Consider the following 15,200-nt stretch of genomic DNA (forward strand, 5'->3'; position numbering starts at 1 on the left):
ATGCAGGGCTACTTGCTTTATGAAATGGAACTACAAAATATCCAGTCTTCCCTCCCCCCACCTCCCTTGTCCTGACACGTTTACCCTTCACTTTCATTCCTCCATCAACCAAGAGTTCCAAGAATATTAATCTCCTCTAGCAAAAATCTCCTCCACAACATTCCCATGCTCAGAAGGGGATGGAAATGGATTACAGGGCTCTCAGGCATGGCCTCAGTGAGAGTTGTGTCATTTCCTCAGCCACTCACCCGGAGTTTTAAAGGTGGGTTCTCCCCAGTTTCTTTCTTCTTTTTAAGCTGAAGAAGGTCCTCAGCCAAGATCTTCCTATCCTCCAGAAGGCCAGCAAGGTGGCGCCGAGCCTCTTCAGTGCTAACCAGAACCTCCACTTCATTTACAAGCCAACTCTGAAGGAAAAGACAGGATGATAAGAGCACTTGGATAGCACAAGATTGGACCTTCAACTATATGCACCTCCCCTGACCCTCCTTCCAACAACTAATCCACAACAACTTAGGGTGACAAACCAAATTGCCTCTGCTTGTTCCTCAGGGCAAATTCCATGGTCCTTCTGTACTTGCTGCCACCCCTCTTCCTCATCTTCCCCAAATATGCTAGCACGACCCATACTGATCTCGCTTTATCCAAAAAGAGGTGCAAAGTAAAAAAGGAAATGTGCTGCCAGTTACCCACTTTTACTCGAGCTGCAATTCCTTCCATCCCTCGGTTTTGGCTCTCTTTCCGCTTATCCACAGCATCTTTCTGTTTTTGTAGAGCGTCCTTCAGACGCTTGTTAGCAGCTGCTGCCTAAAAGACATTTTATACAAGAGCTGAAAATAACCATTGCCTCCCCCCATTACATTCTAATGGAACAGCAGTGTGTCAGGCTGCTTGCTCTGTCACTGCTGGATTCCCCGCTTTAGAAGCACGACTTTGTGGTGCTAAGCAGCACAGGAGGGCTGCACAACAAAACCTACCGTTACTTTTAGCAACGGTTCTTTAGCACAAGCAATGGCTTAATGTAGAGTAGCTGTTTTTGCAAGATTATGTAAATGGGACCATCATAGTGCTGATGATATCCAATACACCTAGGGGACACTCAAAAGGATGTAGATGAGAACTGAGTATGAAGGAAACCTGAATGCAGCCCACTCTTGGAAGTAACCAAGTAAACAGCTGAAGGAGGAAGATCCCTCAAAACACCGATTTTAGGAGGTTACAGGCTTCCTTGCTCCCATTTCTAATTGACTTGTGAAGAGCTACATTTGATCTGCATGTAGTCTAAATAACACCTTCTTGTGATTGCTACTGGTCATGATAATGCCATGGTAGTAGTAAGAAAAGTCTGACAAGGGTCCAGCTACTCTGCTCATCTCCCTATTGGATGGAGCAGTGAGTAACTGCTGTTAAAAAGGATTGGTTCCCAAAGTAGTCACTGGCAAGAATAAGAAATCACCAAAAGTTAAGGGAAAAAGCACACAATGCATCCTGCCTTATAGGGGAAAGGATAATTGATTTCCAGGCCTCCGACCTGGTTTTTAAAAGCCATTTAAAATATCTTCACCTGTGCCATTACTACCACCTCCAAGTACATCTCACAGACCTCAGAGAGGGATCACAACCCCCCTTGCCACTGGTGGCTCCTTACCTCTTCTGTTTTGCGCCTCAGGACATTCGCCTGTTTCTGGAAGTCTCGCTCTAGTTTCAGCATTTCATACTGCCTCTTGCGATCCTGAGTGAGCGAGCAGATAAAAAAAAAAAAACCAAAAAAAAAAAACAAACCTGAGACTCCTTGCAGGTTGAAAACCTCCAATGCAACCCTAAGCTAGGTGGTAAGCGGAAAAAATCTCTCAAGTGCTCTGCAACAGAAGCCATGACTGTTGTAAGCTTGTCCATTCTAGTAACTGGAAGTGGCCTGTATTCTTCTAAAACATGGCTCAATACATCTTTTGACTCTTTGCTGAATCACTCGGCTCACAATTCAGAAGCACTGAGCTTTAGGCAAACTCAAGAAGTAAAGGCCACATTACATGAAAGCTGTGACCGCTTAACTGAATTAGTTTGCATCATGCAAGTGAAGTTATTCTTAATGTGCATTCTTTCATTTTGCAGTCAATAAAACCCACTGCTTCAATACTCATGAAACTTTTGCCTTCTACTTTAGATCTGAGCTATGTCAGCCTCACAGACAAGTTATTAGTCCATTTGTGAAGCACATAACAGGCTAAACATGGCAGCCTACCACTGAGACATGTTCAGGGAATAAAAGCTTTTTGACCCAGGGGGCATGTTGTTATGCAGCGCCAAAACATTGTTTCTAATGCTCCCTTTGTAAACCAAGCAGCATTGGTAACAAACTCCTCAGTGAATCATATGTCCGGCCTATAGGTAGGACACAGGGTAGAGGGAGGGAATCAGCACAGTTTAGAGGACTAATAGCTTGCTCACCCTTTCTTTTAGTTGGATCACTTCTTTGTCCTTCTGTAATTTCCACTGCCTAAATTTCTCAGCATCTTCTTTCATTTGACGCATCAGCTGCACCCGCTGATTTTTCATTGCCTGAAGTAAAAGCAGCAGATTTTTTTCTGGGACTAAATGTTCTAGATAGTTTTTCAAGCACTCTTGGAAAAGGAAACACTAGAGCACTCTGCCTACACACAGTGCTAGCCTTGCAAGGATCTCCAGGTGTATACAAGTATAATAAAAATCACATTCTCACGCTAGAAAAAAAAAAAATAGAAGCTTTCTGCACCACCTGACCCAAAGCTCCATTAAACCAAGCGTAAAAGGTGATGTATATATCATCAGATACCCGTATCTCTTGGTTCAGTTTAGAGACTGTGTGTTCTGTAGATTCCTTCAGTTTCAAGAGCTTTGACTGCTCACTCAGCTTCTTTTTCAGCTCATTGATTTGCCCTTCCAATTCCTGGAGCCTTTTCCTACGGCGCTCGCTCAACCTGCAAAGAAAGAGTTAGCAGGGCTATTGCAGAGTAGAGTAAATTCTTCCCAAATCTGCAAGTAGCAGTTTAAATGTCCATCAATTCATTCAACACAGATGGCAGATTAAACAACAGGGGCTAGGAAGTTTAAGGCACACATTTATGAAGATTAATTATATGCAAATGAAGCAGTCCTCATACAGCCCCACAAAAGCCAAGAACGTTATCTGAAGGGAGCCGAGCTCAGGGCTACGACTGTCATTGAATGGGAGTCTGTGTTCATCAATTTCTCAGGGGCCCTACCACTACCCTATGGGACTTGAAACATTTCCCCTGTGAACAATTATTACCCCAGTTTTAATGACAGGGAAAACCAAGGCCAGGAAAAAAAGCTCAGACTGGCCAGGGTCAGAGCCAGTAACAGAGCTCAGAAGTTCCCTGGCTTTCTTTCCCAGGCCTTTGTTTGAAGGGCTCCTTTTTGCTGCAGCTCTACACAACCACTAGGGTAAGAAGAGATTCCTTAAGAGAAAAAAATTAAATGCACTTATTCCTTTGGAACAGTTTCCACTCCAACCCCAAGCAGTTCCAAGGGCCTAGAAGAAACTCTTCTACTCCATTATGCCAACCCTTTTGCCAACCTATGGTGTTCCATCATTTTTTTTTTGTGCTACTCTGAACTGAGGAAGTCACTGAAGAAAAAAAGTCAAGGTTCAACAGATTCTCCAGAGCCCTGTAATCTTAGAAGAGCAAGGATGCAATTTCTTTATTCCATTCCTCATGTAGCAAAGCAAGGACAGTCACTTGTGGCCAAAGAAGAGTAAGCTACCTTATTTCCCCCCTGAGGCACTAGGTCAGATAAGCAACACAGAAATGACTACTCTGCCAGAAGAATCATCATGGGCAGCAGTGACCAGACATAATACCACTGACTGGAACTGCTCGCTAGTTCACTGGGCCATGCACCACACTTACTTGGCTTGGTTGATATCTTTCTTTGCCATGTGAAGCGTGAGGATCAAGTCTTCCTTCTCTTTTTGCAGGCTACTGACCTCCGACTCCAGGCTCTTGATGTTAGTCTAGAAAATGGACAGGAACAAACAGTTTCTAATTACAAGTCCCAAAATTCCACTATCTGGTCATGTCAGGCACTTATCTATGACTTAATGATGGAACTATCTGCCAGCAACAGCCACTGCAGAGTACCTCTGTTATGGGATAGTCTGTGCTCACTGCCACAACTGAAACAAATGTGCTTTCTTGGCTATGAGAACCAGAATAAGAATGCTCCTCTGAGGAATTCGTTTTCCTCTAAGTAGGAGGGAGAATGTAGATGAGCTAGGACAGTGGTTACCAACCAGTAGATCTTGATCCACCGGTAGATCTTGGAATCTCTTGGAGTCAATCCAAGGGTGGGGTGGGGGACTGAGTGCCCACGTACACACACGCATCTGCCCCAGCCCAGCAGATCAGTCTGTGGTGGAGGGAAGGGACAGGGGCTAGATTGAGGCTCCCATGGTGTGGGACAGTTCCAGAGGCAGACGTAGGGGTAAGTTGAGTGAGGCCAGAGCTGGGTGGGACTTATCTGCTGGGAGATGCGGCCCCAAATAATTTTTTCTCCCTCTGCCTTGACCTGACCCCCCTTCCCTCCCCACAGACTTACCTGCTGGGGGGTGAGCCGGGAAGAAGGGAAGAGGGGTAGCAACAGTGCAAAGTAGGCCTTGGGTTGCTTTTAAATGCAAAAAGGTGATTTCCTACTAAAAAGCTGGAGACCACTGAACTAGGACGTGCATTGGGCTTACCTGGTATTGGGACTGGATAGGCTCCAGCTGGCTGTCACTCTGTGTTATTTTCTTGGCCAGCGCCTCTTTCAGAGCCAGGGCTTTGTTCAGTTCAATCAGCTCTTTGGACATCTGTGCCTGGCGCAAGGCATGCTGAGTGGTGAAGTCACCTGAAGATCTCTTGAAGTCTTGGCCTGTTCCTGTTGGCTGAAAAAGAGGAGACAACTGCTAGCCAGAGAGCTGGCTTCAAGGAATACGCAATGGATTGCAGGGGTAAACTGTGACTTAGAACTGAACTGTGTTGCATTCCAACAATTTCCAACCACTCCTCTTTCCCCCTGCAGTGAGAAACTATTATTAAAGTACCCAGGAAAAAGCACAGAAGAGAAGAAAGGAAAGACTGTAAATAGCAATTAATCATCAGAAATATGCAATTAGGAAAAAAGGATCGAGGATGCTCTTGTTGAACTATTGCAAGAGACTTGCTGCATTAGGCTACTTACAGCTTCTGCCTCTGGTTCTGAGTTTCCCATCTCTGCAGTGGCTTCCATGGATGCCACACAAGCAGCACTTTCATCCTGCACAGGGTAAAATGGAGAACTTCAGTGTACAGTACATGCCAGAGAGAAGTGCAGTTAACAAGGGCTCCTTGAACCAGATATGAAGCCAACTGTGGTCCTCCTAAATCTGCTGCTGCCCTGAAAAGGCTACTTTTGAGAGGAGAGAGAGATTATAGACCTCCCATTTCACCACAGTTAGATTTGGAACATCTCAACTGACTAGGCAAGTTGCACCCTAACTTCCTTTCTGCATGACACAAACTTGGCTACTAAGTTCCCTACCAAGTCACTGGAAGCTTCAGAAGTTTCCAGGGAGGAAGAACATGAAGAGCTATCTTTCGCCATGACACGCTGTTAAGCAAGACCAGCAAGTTACTGTGGAGTAAGCTACCATTTGAACACAAAAATTCAGCCAAAATCTAATAATGTACCTTAATATCCAGACCCCTGCAGATAAGACCTCAGCTTACAAGAAGCCACTCTTTCAGGAACTGGCAGAATATTAGTACCAGGGATCAAAGAGCTCTTTTGACAGAGGCATCTCACTATGTTCCCTAGGTCAGTTCTTACCTGCAATTGTACTATTACTTGCTGCAAGTTTCGAATGACTTCTATGTTCTCTTTGAGCTCCTGATCCTCTAGAGTCTCTATCAGTTTCTCCAGATCAAGTTTGCACCTGAAATTCAGACACAAGTCCACAGCTCTTACCTGGCAATCTATTGGCATTGCTCCTGTTGAGCTGTTTGTCAAATTCTCTCCCTTTGCTCCGTACAAATGGGCTTTGGACTAACAAATACAAAACCCTGATCCAGGTCTTCCCACCCAAACAAGTACTGTAGGATTCTGCTGCAATGCAAGCAAGGATACAAGACAGAAAGGGACTTACGCATCATGCTGTCGGAGTTCCTCAAGTTTGGCGTTCATCTTTTCATTTTCTTGTTCTGTCTGAAAGTAAGGAGACACCCAGTTTTCAGCAATGTAGGACAAGAAACGGGAACCCCTTTGGAAGAATAGGGGCTTCCTCATATTGTACTGAATTGGACTGTTTCTGAACTGATCAAGGAGGAAAAGATCCCTTGAGACAGGACACCAGTTTGGGCTTTCTTTCCAAACCAGCAGGAACAGCAGCACCTATGAAGTGCTAGAAGAGGGACAAGCAAGATAAATTTGTATCATCCCCAAGAAATATTCTACATCATTCAGCAAGACTGACACTGAAGGAAAATAGACCACCAGGAGTCAAGATGTACTGACTCACAATGGCATTCAGTAAGTAGCACCATAGGTAAAATCATTTTCAAAAAGGAGGTCAATCCAGTTTTACCACATTCAATCCCAGGATCTACAGGCCTTGAACTTTGAGTGCTGTACCCCAACGTCCTAAATTTTGAACTTCTGAGGAAGGAACAGAGCCATGTGTTCAAGAACAAGATTAGTGTCCTGCAGAACTGTCACTCCAGCTGGTAGGAAGCTGTTACCCACATAAAAGTTCTTCTCAGATGACTAAACCTTACCATAATGATTCTCTCCAACATCTGGGCTGTCTGACCTGCAGCCTCACTCAGACCTCGGCTCAGTTTCTCATTTTCCTCCGTTAGGGACTGGTTCTTCTCCATCAAGGATTGTAGGTTTTCTGATGGTGCCACACTAAACAAAAAAACAAAACAAAAACACACACGTTATTCACACGTCAGCAAGTTTGGGGACACAAGAAAAAAAAAGAACAGGAATTCTGGCCCCGGGGAGCTTAGTTTAGAAGTGTACAGGTTTTCCTTGATTTATGCGGGTTCTTTATATACGAATTCGCTCTTAAGTGATGAGCATATTTAGAGCCATGATTCATTATATGCGAGGTAAATTCGCTGTTATGTGATCAGCATAGATGCCCCCCTAAGCAGGTAAGTCTGTGGGTGGAGGGGAAAGGGCCATGGCCCCACTTACTCCAGCCGCAGTTGCAGCGGCCCCAGGAGTGGCCAGTGCCAGCTGCCTGCAGCTGCTGGGCTGCATTGTGCTCCACCTGTCCCCCCGTTCCTGGGCTCACTCCAGCTCCTGGGCTGCGCCGTGTCATGCCGTGGTGCAGGCAGCTGGTTTTCAGCTGCTCCCCAGCCCCGGCTGCAGCTGCCCCAGGAGCAGCCGACACCAGCTGCCTGCACCAGTGCAGAGGTGAGTGGGGACGGGTGGAACACAATGCAGCCCAGCTGGTGCTGGCCGCTCCCAGGGCCACTGTAGCCAAGGTTGGGGTGTGTGTCACTCTGTTCCCTCTGCTTTGCCGCCTTGTGCAGCCCTGGGAGTGGCACCCCTCCCCCTACCCCTTCCCTAGTCCCAGCCTCACTCCCTCCCTCACTGCCATGGGAACCTATCCCTATTTGTTACACTGTAAAGTGGGTTCACTTTATGCAAATTCAATTTATGTGCTGTTCTCTGGGAATGCATGTACAGCATAAATTGAGGGAAATCTGTAGAGATAAGGTATCTTTATGCTTATTTTTCTTCTACAGTGGAGGGGTGGTTCAGGTTACAAATAAACCACTGGTGCAGCAAGCATGACAATGAACTTGCCAGGTACTTCAGAAGTTAATACTTCATTGAGAACAAACAGTTTTGGGCTTCTTGTACAACAGGGAAAAAAACAAGGATCTCAGGTTGGCAGACAGTCTCCATTTATATTTAGTGCACTAAGTCTACTGTTCTTACTTGATAGACACAGGGAGCGTTCCTCCATGGGCCTGCAACAACAAGACCTGGAGCTGTTGCACCTAGGGAGATAATGAAACAGTTACCAACTTCAAAATCTGCCTCCCATGAACGCAGTCCTTAGGGTGGATTCAAGAAGCAGTGAGAATTCAAAAGGAGAGGTATTCTCTCTCCATCCATGCTAAACCAACTTTCAGTGTTACAGTAAGGACGAGCGCCACCTTTCATGCATATTGCAGGATCAACATCAGACCACCTCTTTGTTAAAGGTTTGCACTAAAAGGACATTGAGAGCAAAGCTAGGATGTGAATTTACAGCATGAAAAACTCTGGCATCTCCCCACAGACATGCAGCAGGGATGAAGTAGCTCACTCTGTTTTCAAAGTCTAGACAAGGAACTGGCACAGAATACTTAGTGCCCTGTAAAGTCTGTGCTAACTTCTCCACCGGCCCTAAGGTGCCTCAGTCTATCTAAAAATCTACCTTGACCATTGTATTTATTTTGGCCAACGAGCTTTCTTCTGGTTTGATCACCTATGGACTCTCTTCACACCCCTTAAGTTTGTGAAGCACAGCTGTGGAATGTTAGCTAACTGCCACTGTTCACTCCAAAGGTGACTGTGCTTTAGGGGAGCACACAGTGTAAGAGAAATACAAACTGAGACACTTGTCTGCAATCGAACCATGACCTTTAATGGCCACCTGAAAGAGAGGACAAGAAAAATGAATTCACACCTGTAACATGCTTATGCTACATGTAAGTTACAGAGACTGCTGGGAATCAAAAACAAGTGCTTCTACCTTCATCATACCCCAGCTCAATGAGCTCAACAGGCAGATTAGCTCTCAACCTTACCACAAGAGAATTAATGCTTACTTTAGCTATACATGGCACATGCCTCCTCTCCCCCAACCCCACCCGACCTAGAAGAGAGCCCAATACCTGCTGTTTTAGATGATGCAACTCAGCTGTCTGTGGATCAATGTTGACAACTGGTTTATTTTTTATTTTTCTTGCCCTGTCGGCATAGCGAAGAGTGTTTAAAGTTTCTTCCATGTTGGAATCTGCTGGGCTCACACAGGCAATCATAAGTGTGTGGCTGTTGCCACCCAAGGAATCTGAAGAAAACAGAAATGGACAGGATATCTGCATTTCAAGATGCAGCAGGAATGGCCAAGTGGGACAGTACTAAGAAGTCCAGAGCTGTATTACCAAATTTCAACGTGCCCTGCACCAGGCCCACATAATCCTCCACTAGATGAATTTTGACTAATGCTTTTTGAAGTGTTACCTGGTAAATTACAAGTGGCATTCTCAGCTTACTGCTGCTGGTATGAACCTCAACTTCTCTACTTCCTGCCCTAGCCCAAGGAAGTAAACTATTCTTTGCTCGAAACAGACTCTTTTGGATCCCAATTCCAAACACCAATTGACGTCAAAAAGCCCCAAATAGGATGCCCCTCCTGACATGCATCCTTTATCAGTTTTTCAAGTGTTCTTCCTTCTGATGGCACCAGCTTCCCTATAGCAAGCAGAAGTTTCATAGACATCCAAAACTCATCGTCTGGCAGTTTGAGAAAGTTTTTTCTTAATATGAGCTACCCATTAAGACTTTTTTGGTTTCAAACTCAGAGCACTATCAATTATGATCTCCAAGAATGGTACTGATGGTTCTATACAGCCCAGACTTCTCAACTGGGTTTAAACTATGGATCCTTCTAAGAGGTTTTAAATACTACTAAAAATGGCCTGCATGCATTAAGTTGCTTACATTTCACAAAACAGACTCAACTCATTCAATAAAATGCATTATTTCATGTTTCCCAGACTAGAGTTTCATTAAGACAAAAATCAAGGGTCCAGGTCAGTAATTTAGGGTATGACATTAAATTATGTCATCATTATCCTAGACAAGCATTATACACTCAGAAAATTCAGAGTTACAGTTAAGCTTGTGAATGCCAAAGGTCATGCTATGAAATGCCTTAACTTTAGTTTGTTATAACCAGGGATCCTGGTTTTCTTTGTTTAAGAATCAGAAATTCTCTGATAAAAAGTCCAGAATTCTTTCATTAAAACCCCCAAATCCATGTTTTCCTACAATTAAAATGGAACACCACTATATATATTAGGTATCAGTTTAGATCAATAAAATATTGTTCGTTACAATTTTAAAGAAATTTGTAAGCCTGCAAGTGCCTCAATCATTATAATAAAATTAATTCTGCATTTTCCCATTTAAAGGAGAAAATTACAGATTTTCCCTTTAAAATGAGAAATCCACATTTTTCTGTGTTAAAAGGAAAAATCCGAGTTTTCCTGCAGCAAATGGAAAACCTGGATCCCTGGTCATAACACTGTGCAGCACCTGTTGAGTTGTGACTTGAAGCATATTACTGTTTTTGATCCCAGATGCAAGTAATTTAGTGTAAAAACCCTTAGGTTTCAAAAGGTTTTTTCCCCTTCAGAGAGAAAGTACTGTATCAAAAGTACAGCAAGTCTAATGGCCATGGAGAGAGCAAAAAAAAGGCACAAAATACAATCATGCAGAGACATCGCTTGACCTGGAGGCTTACAAAGTCTGAGTTTATTAGTCTTTGCCAATCAAGTTTCACATGGATTTAGAATTTACCATAAATCTGGCTCTTACCTTGCAGCAGCCGTGTTAATTTAGAGTCTCTGTAGGGTACAAAACCACCCTTTTTGTTTTCCTCACCAAGAGCACTGATCACATTTCCCAGGCACAGAAGGCCTCTGTTGATGTTGATTCCTGTACATAAATAAATCTCAAAGTGAGAACATCTAAAATCTGTTTTCTATACCCAGTCAGAAAACAAAGCTCAGTCCCCACAAAAGAAACTTCAGTTCCCAGAAGGAAACTGGTATCTAGTCTCACTGTTTTCTTCCTCTAGCTTGAATGAAAAGGACTGGGACCATAGTTATAACACCATTGCGCTGCAGAAGGCCATTTGGCAAGAAAGCAGGGTCATAAACTTCAGTGTTCTTCAAAGAGCTGCTCAGCTTCCTATGACTAGGGTAACTTGGCCCTAGTCAGAGGAAAGTACCCAGTCTCATCCTGTTGGCTCTTCTAACTCTAATCCAGCAATAAGCACTGTTCTCCCCTGCACATGCTCTATACCACTGACGTGCAGTGACTGCTTGTTTTGCTATTTACAAGCCTTTAACAAGAGTGGCAGGCAGGAAAGTTTTGGCATTTTTTCTTCGGGTATCACCATTACATCAGAGATGTCTTTCTTCTAAAAACCTGGTGCAGTTGTCAGCTACTGTGCAAGGCTGGGAAACTTGTCTCGTCTCCTACCCCAGAGGAGATGAAATTTCCTGGCAGGCAGGCCATGAGGCAAGCCCTGCACCCCCCCTACATACCCCTCTGATCCCCTTCCATTGCCTTATAGGCTGCATGACACACATGAAAGGTTGCCTGTGACACTTGTGATCAATGTGGTGCAGGTTGGCTGCCTCTCTCCTACCATATCTCCCTACCAATTTCACAGCACTGAACATATAAATTCCACATAGATCAAACCAACCATCCAATAGTTGTCTCTACCAGTGGTCAAGCCCAGCTGATCTGAAATAAAGATTGCAATGGGTAGTTACAGAAAGCTCATTTTCAGCTACTATTCTAGATGCCCGAAAGCTTAAGGATTTATATCTGTTCTGAACTTCCATCACAAATTCAGATAATCTTATTTATCCAAGACACTGTCCATCCCATTACAGGGTCCTGATCTCTCAGCCTCAGAACCATAAATAAAACACAACAGGAAAAAAACAGAAGTTCTGGATCTGCCTACACAACTTCTCTTGGAACACCTTGCAAGACAACCTCTAAGGCTACGGACAGAAGTTGCATATAAACTGGTTTAGGTGATCAGAAACTGGTTTAAACCTGTAACAGAACAGAAGTTCAATGCACATAAACCAGTTTCAAAATGGCCAAAACCAGTTTGAAATAAACCTGGTTGAATGTAGTATCAGACTGAACTGATTGAGGTCAAACTGGTTTATGGAATTTTTGTCCCAGACTCCCCCCTTCCGGGTTTAAGTTAAGTCAGAGTCCTCCAGCATGCTCTGCAGCCCTCAGCTGGGCCATCTGTTTCAGCCAAGCAGGGTTGGCCTCACCCCTCTCCTCCCTAGCTGGAGCACTATCACTGCTCCAGCTGGCTGAGATGGTGGTGGGGGTGCAAAACCCTGCTCTGGAGTACAGCCAGGTCTGCTTGGATGCAAGCAGCAGCCCTTGCCATGCAACCTCACTGCTCCAGCAGCAGGAGTAGAAGCATGGCCAAACCCCGGTAGCCTGAGGGGAAGGGAAGGTTTAATCCCCGCAGTGAAGCGGGGGGAGGTGGGGGAGCCCAGGCACAGATAGGCTCCACTTGTGCACCCAGGGCCATGGCGGCCAGATACCAGTAGCCCAAGGGGAAGTGGGGAGTGGCATGGGCACCAACACAGTGCTGGTTCCTTCCCAAGCTGAAGATCCCCTGGGGCAGGGCCTATGCTGCAGCATCTGGGCTGAGTCTCTCAGAGAAGCAGTGAGCAGTGGCCAAGGATGATGCAGGTCCAGCTATGGGAAGGGGGCATGTGACCTGGCTGCTGGTGTGGAAGGGGATGTGGGGGGGAGCTGGGGCTAATCACAGAACCTGAATCACTGCTGTCTCCCACTGCAGCAGTGCAGCCCAGGCTGTGGTGGCCCTAGGGGGCAGGGGCCAGCACCCAGCCACCTATAGCCCCGTGCGGGGGCCACAGTTTGCAGGCGGGCTGCAGCTAGAGCACGGCTTCCCACTCCCCTCCCTCTCCTGGGGGTTATGGCAGTGGCGGAGGAAACCATTGCAGTAGACAGAGGCGAGACATCAGTCACCCGCTGCCTGCTCGCAATGGTGCCAGGCGCTCAGGGTGGGCTGCTGTGGACCAGGGGCATGGGCAGTGGCAGGGAGAGGCAATGGACTGCTGCAGCATAGTCCATCCTGGCCCCGCGGTCCAAGGGCGTAGGCAGCAACTAACCCACAGCAGCCCACCCTAAAATGCCTGGCACTGCCGTGAGCAGGCAACAGGTGACAGGTGTCTCACCCAATTAAATCAATTCAGGCTCAGGCTTTTTGAATGTCTGTACCTAGCCATTGCCTCAACTTCTGCTAGACCACCTCTAATAAGCTTGAAGTTTCACTGAACAAAGTGGAAGCCTCATTCCCCCTAATGGATAAAAGGGACAAAAGTGATTGGGGAAGTTTCCTTTTCCCCTCACATTTCAGTTGTAGGAGGGAAGAGGATGATTGAGGAGAACAGGACTTTGTTTCCCTTGTTTCTGCTGGATTCCTTGGAAGGCCAGAATGGGAATATACACCTCCACACAAGAGACCAGATCACCTCTCCATAGTTAGGGCCCAGAACAATGTATTGTATTTTGCTCTTTTCAGATGTGACAAGCTCAAACTTGCAATCACAAGGAAATTTCTAGTTCTCCTTTACCTACCTTCCTTTAGTCTGTCTCCCTCAGCTTTGGTCTTCTTTTGCCGCTCAGAGCCAGCAAGATCTACAAGATGGAGCTTTGAGCGAAAGCTGCTATTCCTGTGGCAAAAACAGGATAGTTAGATCCCCGAGCCAGCATGCAAGTGCACAAGCAACTGATCCACTGGGTTTAAAAGCACATTCCTTAAGTGAAGGTTACTGGATTCCAGAAGAAGCCATCATTTAACTCACTTGTCACTTTTCTTTCTCTGCTCAATGGAAATTGTGAAGATTGCATGGGACCGTGAGGATTGTGAATTCATGGCTGTGGAGGCCACAGTTCTTGAATTGTTTCCTTGCTCCAGGCAGAATACTGTATCCTGGGCACAGGCCACTTCTTGTTCCGTTAACCCTATTACCTATGTCAAAGAAGAAAATGCAATTTCATTCTTACAACTTGAAGACTAAAGTTCTGCTTTTTGGCTTCTCAGCAAACTACAACTAACAGACTTAAAGATCCAAAACCAAATAATCATGTGAAAGCAAAGCCCAGGGGATTCAAACTACAAGGACTGCACCAGTAGCTTCCCAGCCATGCTAACTTCCTGCTTAGGAGTCCACATAAATGGATACTGCAGTTAATGAGACCTGCCCCCCATTTACCAAAGGCAAACCTACTGAAAGCGATGTGATCACAATGTATTGTGAAACTAAAACAACATTGATACCATCTAACCACAAACACTTTGTATGTGGGGCACACAGCAACCTATATACTATTATGGAAGCATGACCATTACCCAGAGCTGAAGACAAAAGCTCTTTTATAGTCACAGACCAGGTTTAGAATGAATGATCAAAAGCACAAGCTTCCCTGGAGTTCACACCCAGACATTTCAGCTTTGCTCCAAAGGGCATATTTTCTATACCAGGGGCGGGCAATTATTTTGGGCAGAGGGCCGCTTACTGAGTTTTGGCAAGCCATCGAGGGCCACATGACACGCAGCCCAGGGCAGATAAATATAAATTTTCTAAATTTTTTTTAGGGGCCCCGCAGGCCAGATAGAATGGCCTGGCAGGCTGTATCTGGCCCCCAGGCCGCATTTTAGCCACCCCTGTTCTATACACTGCTTTAATCTCTATGGCCCATTCTTGCCAAAAACTTTGTGGCATAGTTGTCACCTTCTGAGTTTGCAAACAGCAGTTTTGAATGACTAAAGGCTAGGCAAGACTGCACAATCCCATCTATTCTACCCCCTTGTGCATACACCTTTGACAACACACCTTAATGCCTTCTTTGGGATCCTCCCGGATACTGATTTGAGAAGATCGCTCTCTCACAGGAGATAGCAGGTCGAGGACATCTTCATTGTAGATCTGAAGATATTAGAACAGCAGCTCAGAACAAGCAGTACTGAGCAAAGTGGACAAGCAGTACACAGGACAACGGAAGGTCAATCTGATTTTGCAAGAGACAGCATCCATCTCATCTACTTGGTCTTGCTGTTGTGAGAGGCAGAATGTGACAAGTTCTGTTTCTACACATTTGCTTCTCTTTTCTATGCCCATGGTCTCTACATAAGAGGAGTCTTATTAGTGTGATCATCCTAAGCATCAGAAAGCAGAGCATGGCCTTGAGACAACTCTCATCAATTTGTGTCCATCCCTCTGGAAATAAAGTCTCCCTTAGAGATTTTTAATTTAGAACTCTGCACCATTAGGGCTGTGTGAAACAGCAATGTTTCGTTTTGACTTCTGTTTTTACAG

The 15,200-nt window shown here is 45.3% G+C and overlaps 1 protein-coding gene across 1 annotated transcript in view; it reads right to left on the reverse strand.

Annotated features, from left to right (window-relative positions):
• The window catches only part of KIF4A (kinesin family member 4A), a 33,853-nt gene that overhangs the window by 8,620 nt on the left and 10,033 nt on the right, over positions 1-15,200 (reverse strand). The window contains exons 5-21 of the mRNA XM_006265307.4: positions 14,718-14,810; positions 13,686-13,852; positions 13,459-13,553; positions 10,621-10,740; positions 8,913-9,088; positions 7,969-8,030; positions 6,789-6,921; positions 6,161-6,219; positions 5,845-5,950; positions 5,218-5,292; positions 4,736-4,921; positions 3,909-4,012; positions 2,810-2,954; positions 2,446-2,556; positions 1,646-1,729; positions 691-804; positions 249-404 (exon numbers count right to left, since the gene is read on the reverse strand). Of these exons, the coding sequence (XP_006265369.1) occupies positions 249-404; positions 691-804; positions 1,646-1,729; positions 2,446-2,556; positions 2,810-2,954; positions 3,909-4,012; positions 4,736-4,921; positions 5,218-5,292; positions 5,845-5,950; positions 6,161-6,219; positions 6,789-6,921; positions 7,969-8,030; positions 8,913-9,088; positions 10,621-10,740; positions 13,459-13,553; positions 13,686-13,852; positions 14,718-14,810 (1,986 nt within the window). The remainder of the gene's footprint in view (positions 1-248; positions 405-690; positions 805-1,645; positions 1,730-2,445; positions 2,557-2,809; positions 2,955-3,908; positions 4,013-4,735; positions 4,922-5,217; positions 5,293-5,844; positions 5,951-6,160; positions 6,220-6,788; positions 6,922-7,968; positions 8,031-8,912; positions 9,089-10,620; positions 10,741-13,458; positions 13,554-13,685; positions 13,853-14,717; positions 14,811-15,200) is intronic.

Source organism: Alligator mississippiensis, chromosome 8 (genome assembly GCF_030867095.1).
Source record: "Alligator mississippiensis isolate rAllMis1 chromosome 8, rAllMis1, whole genome shotgun sequence".
Classification (NCBI taxonomy): Eukaryota; Metazoa; Chordata; order Crocodylia; family Alligatoridae; genus Alligator; species Alligator mississippiensis.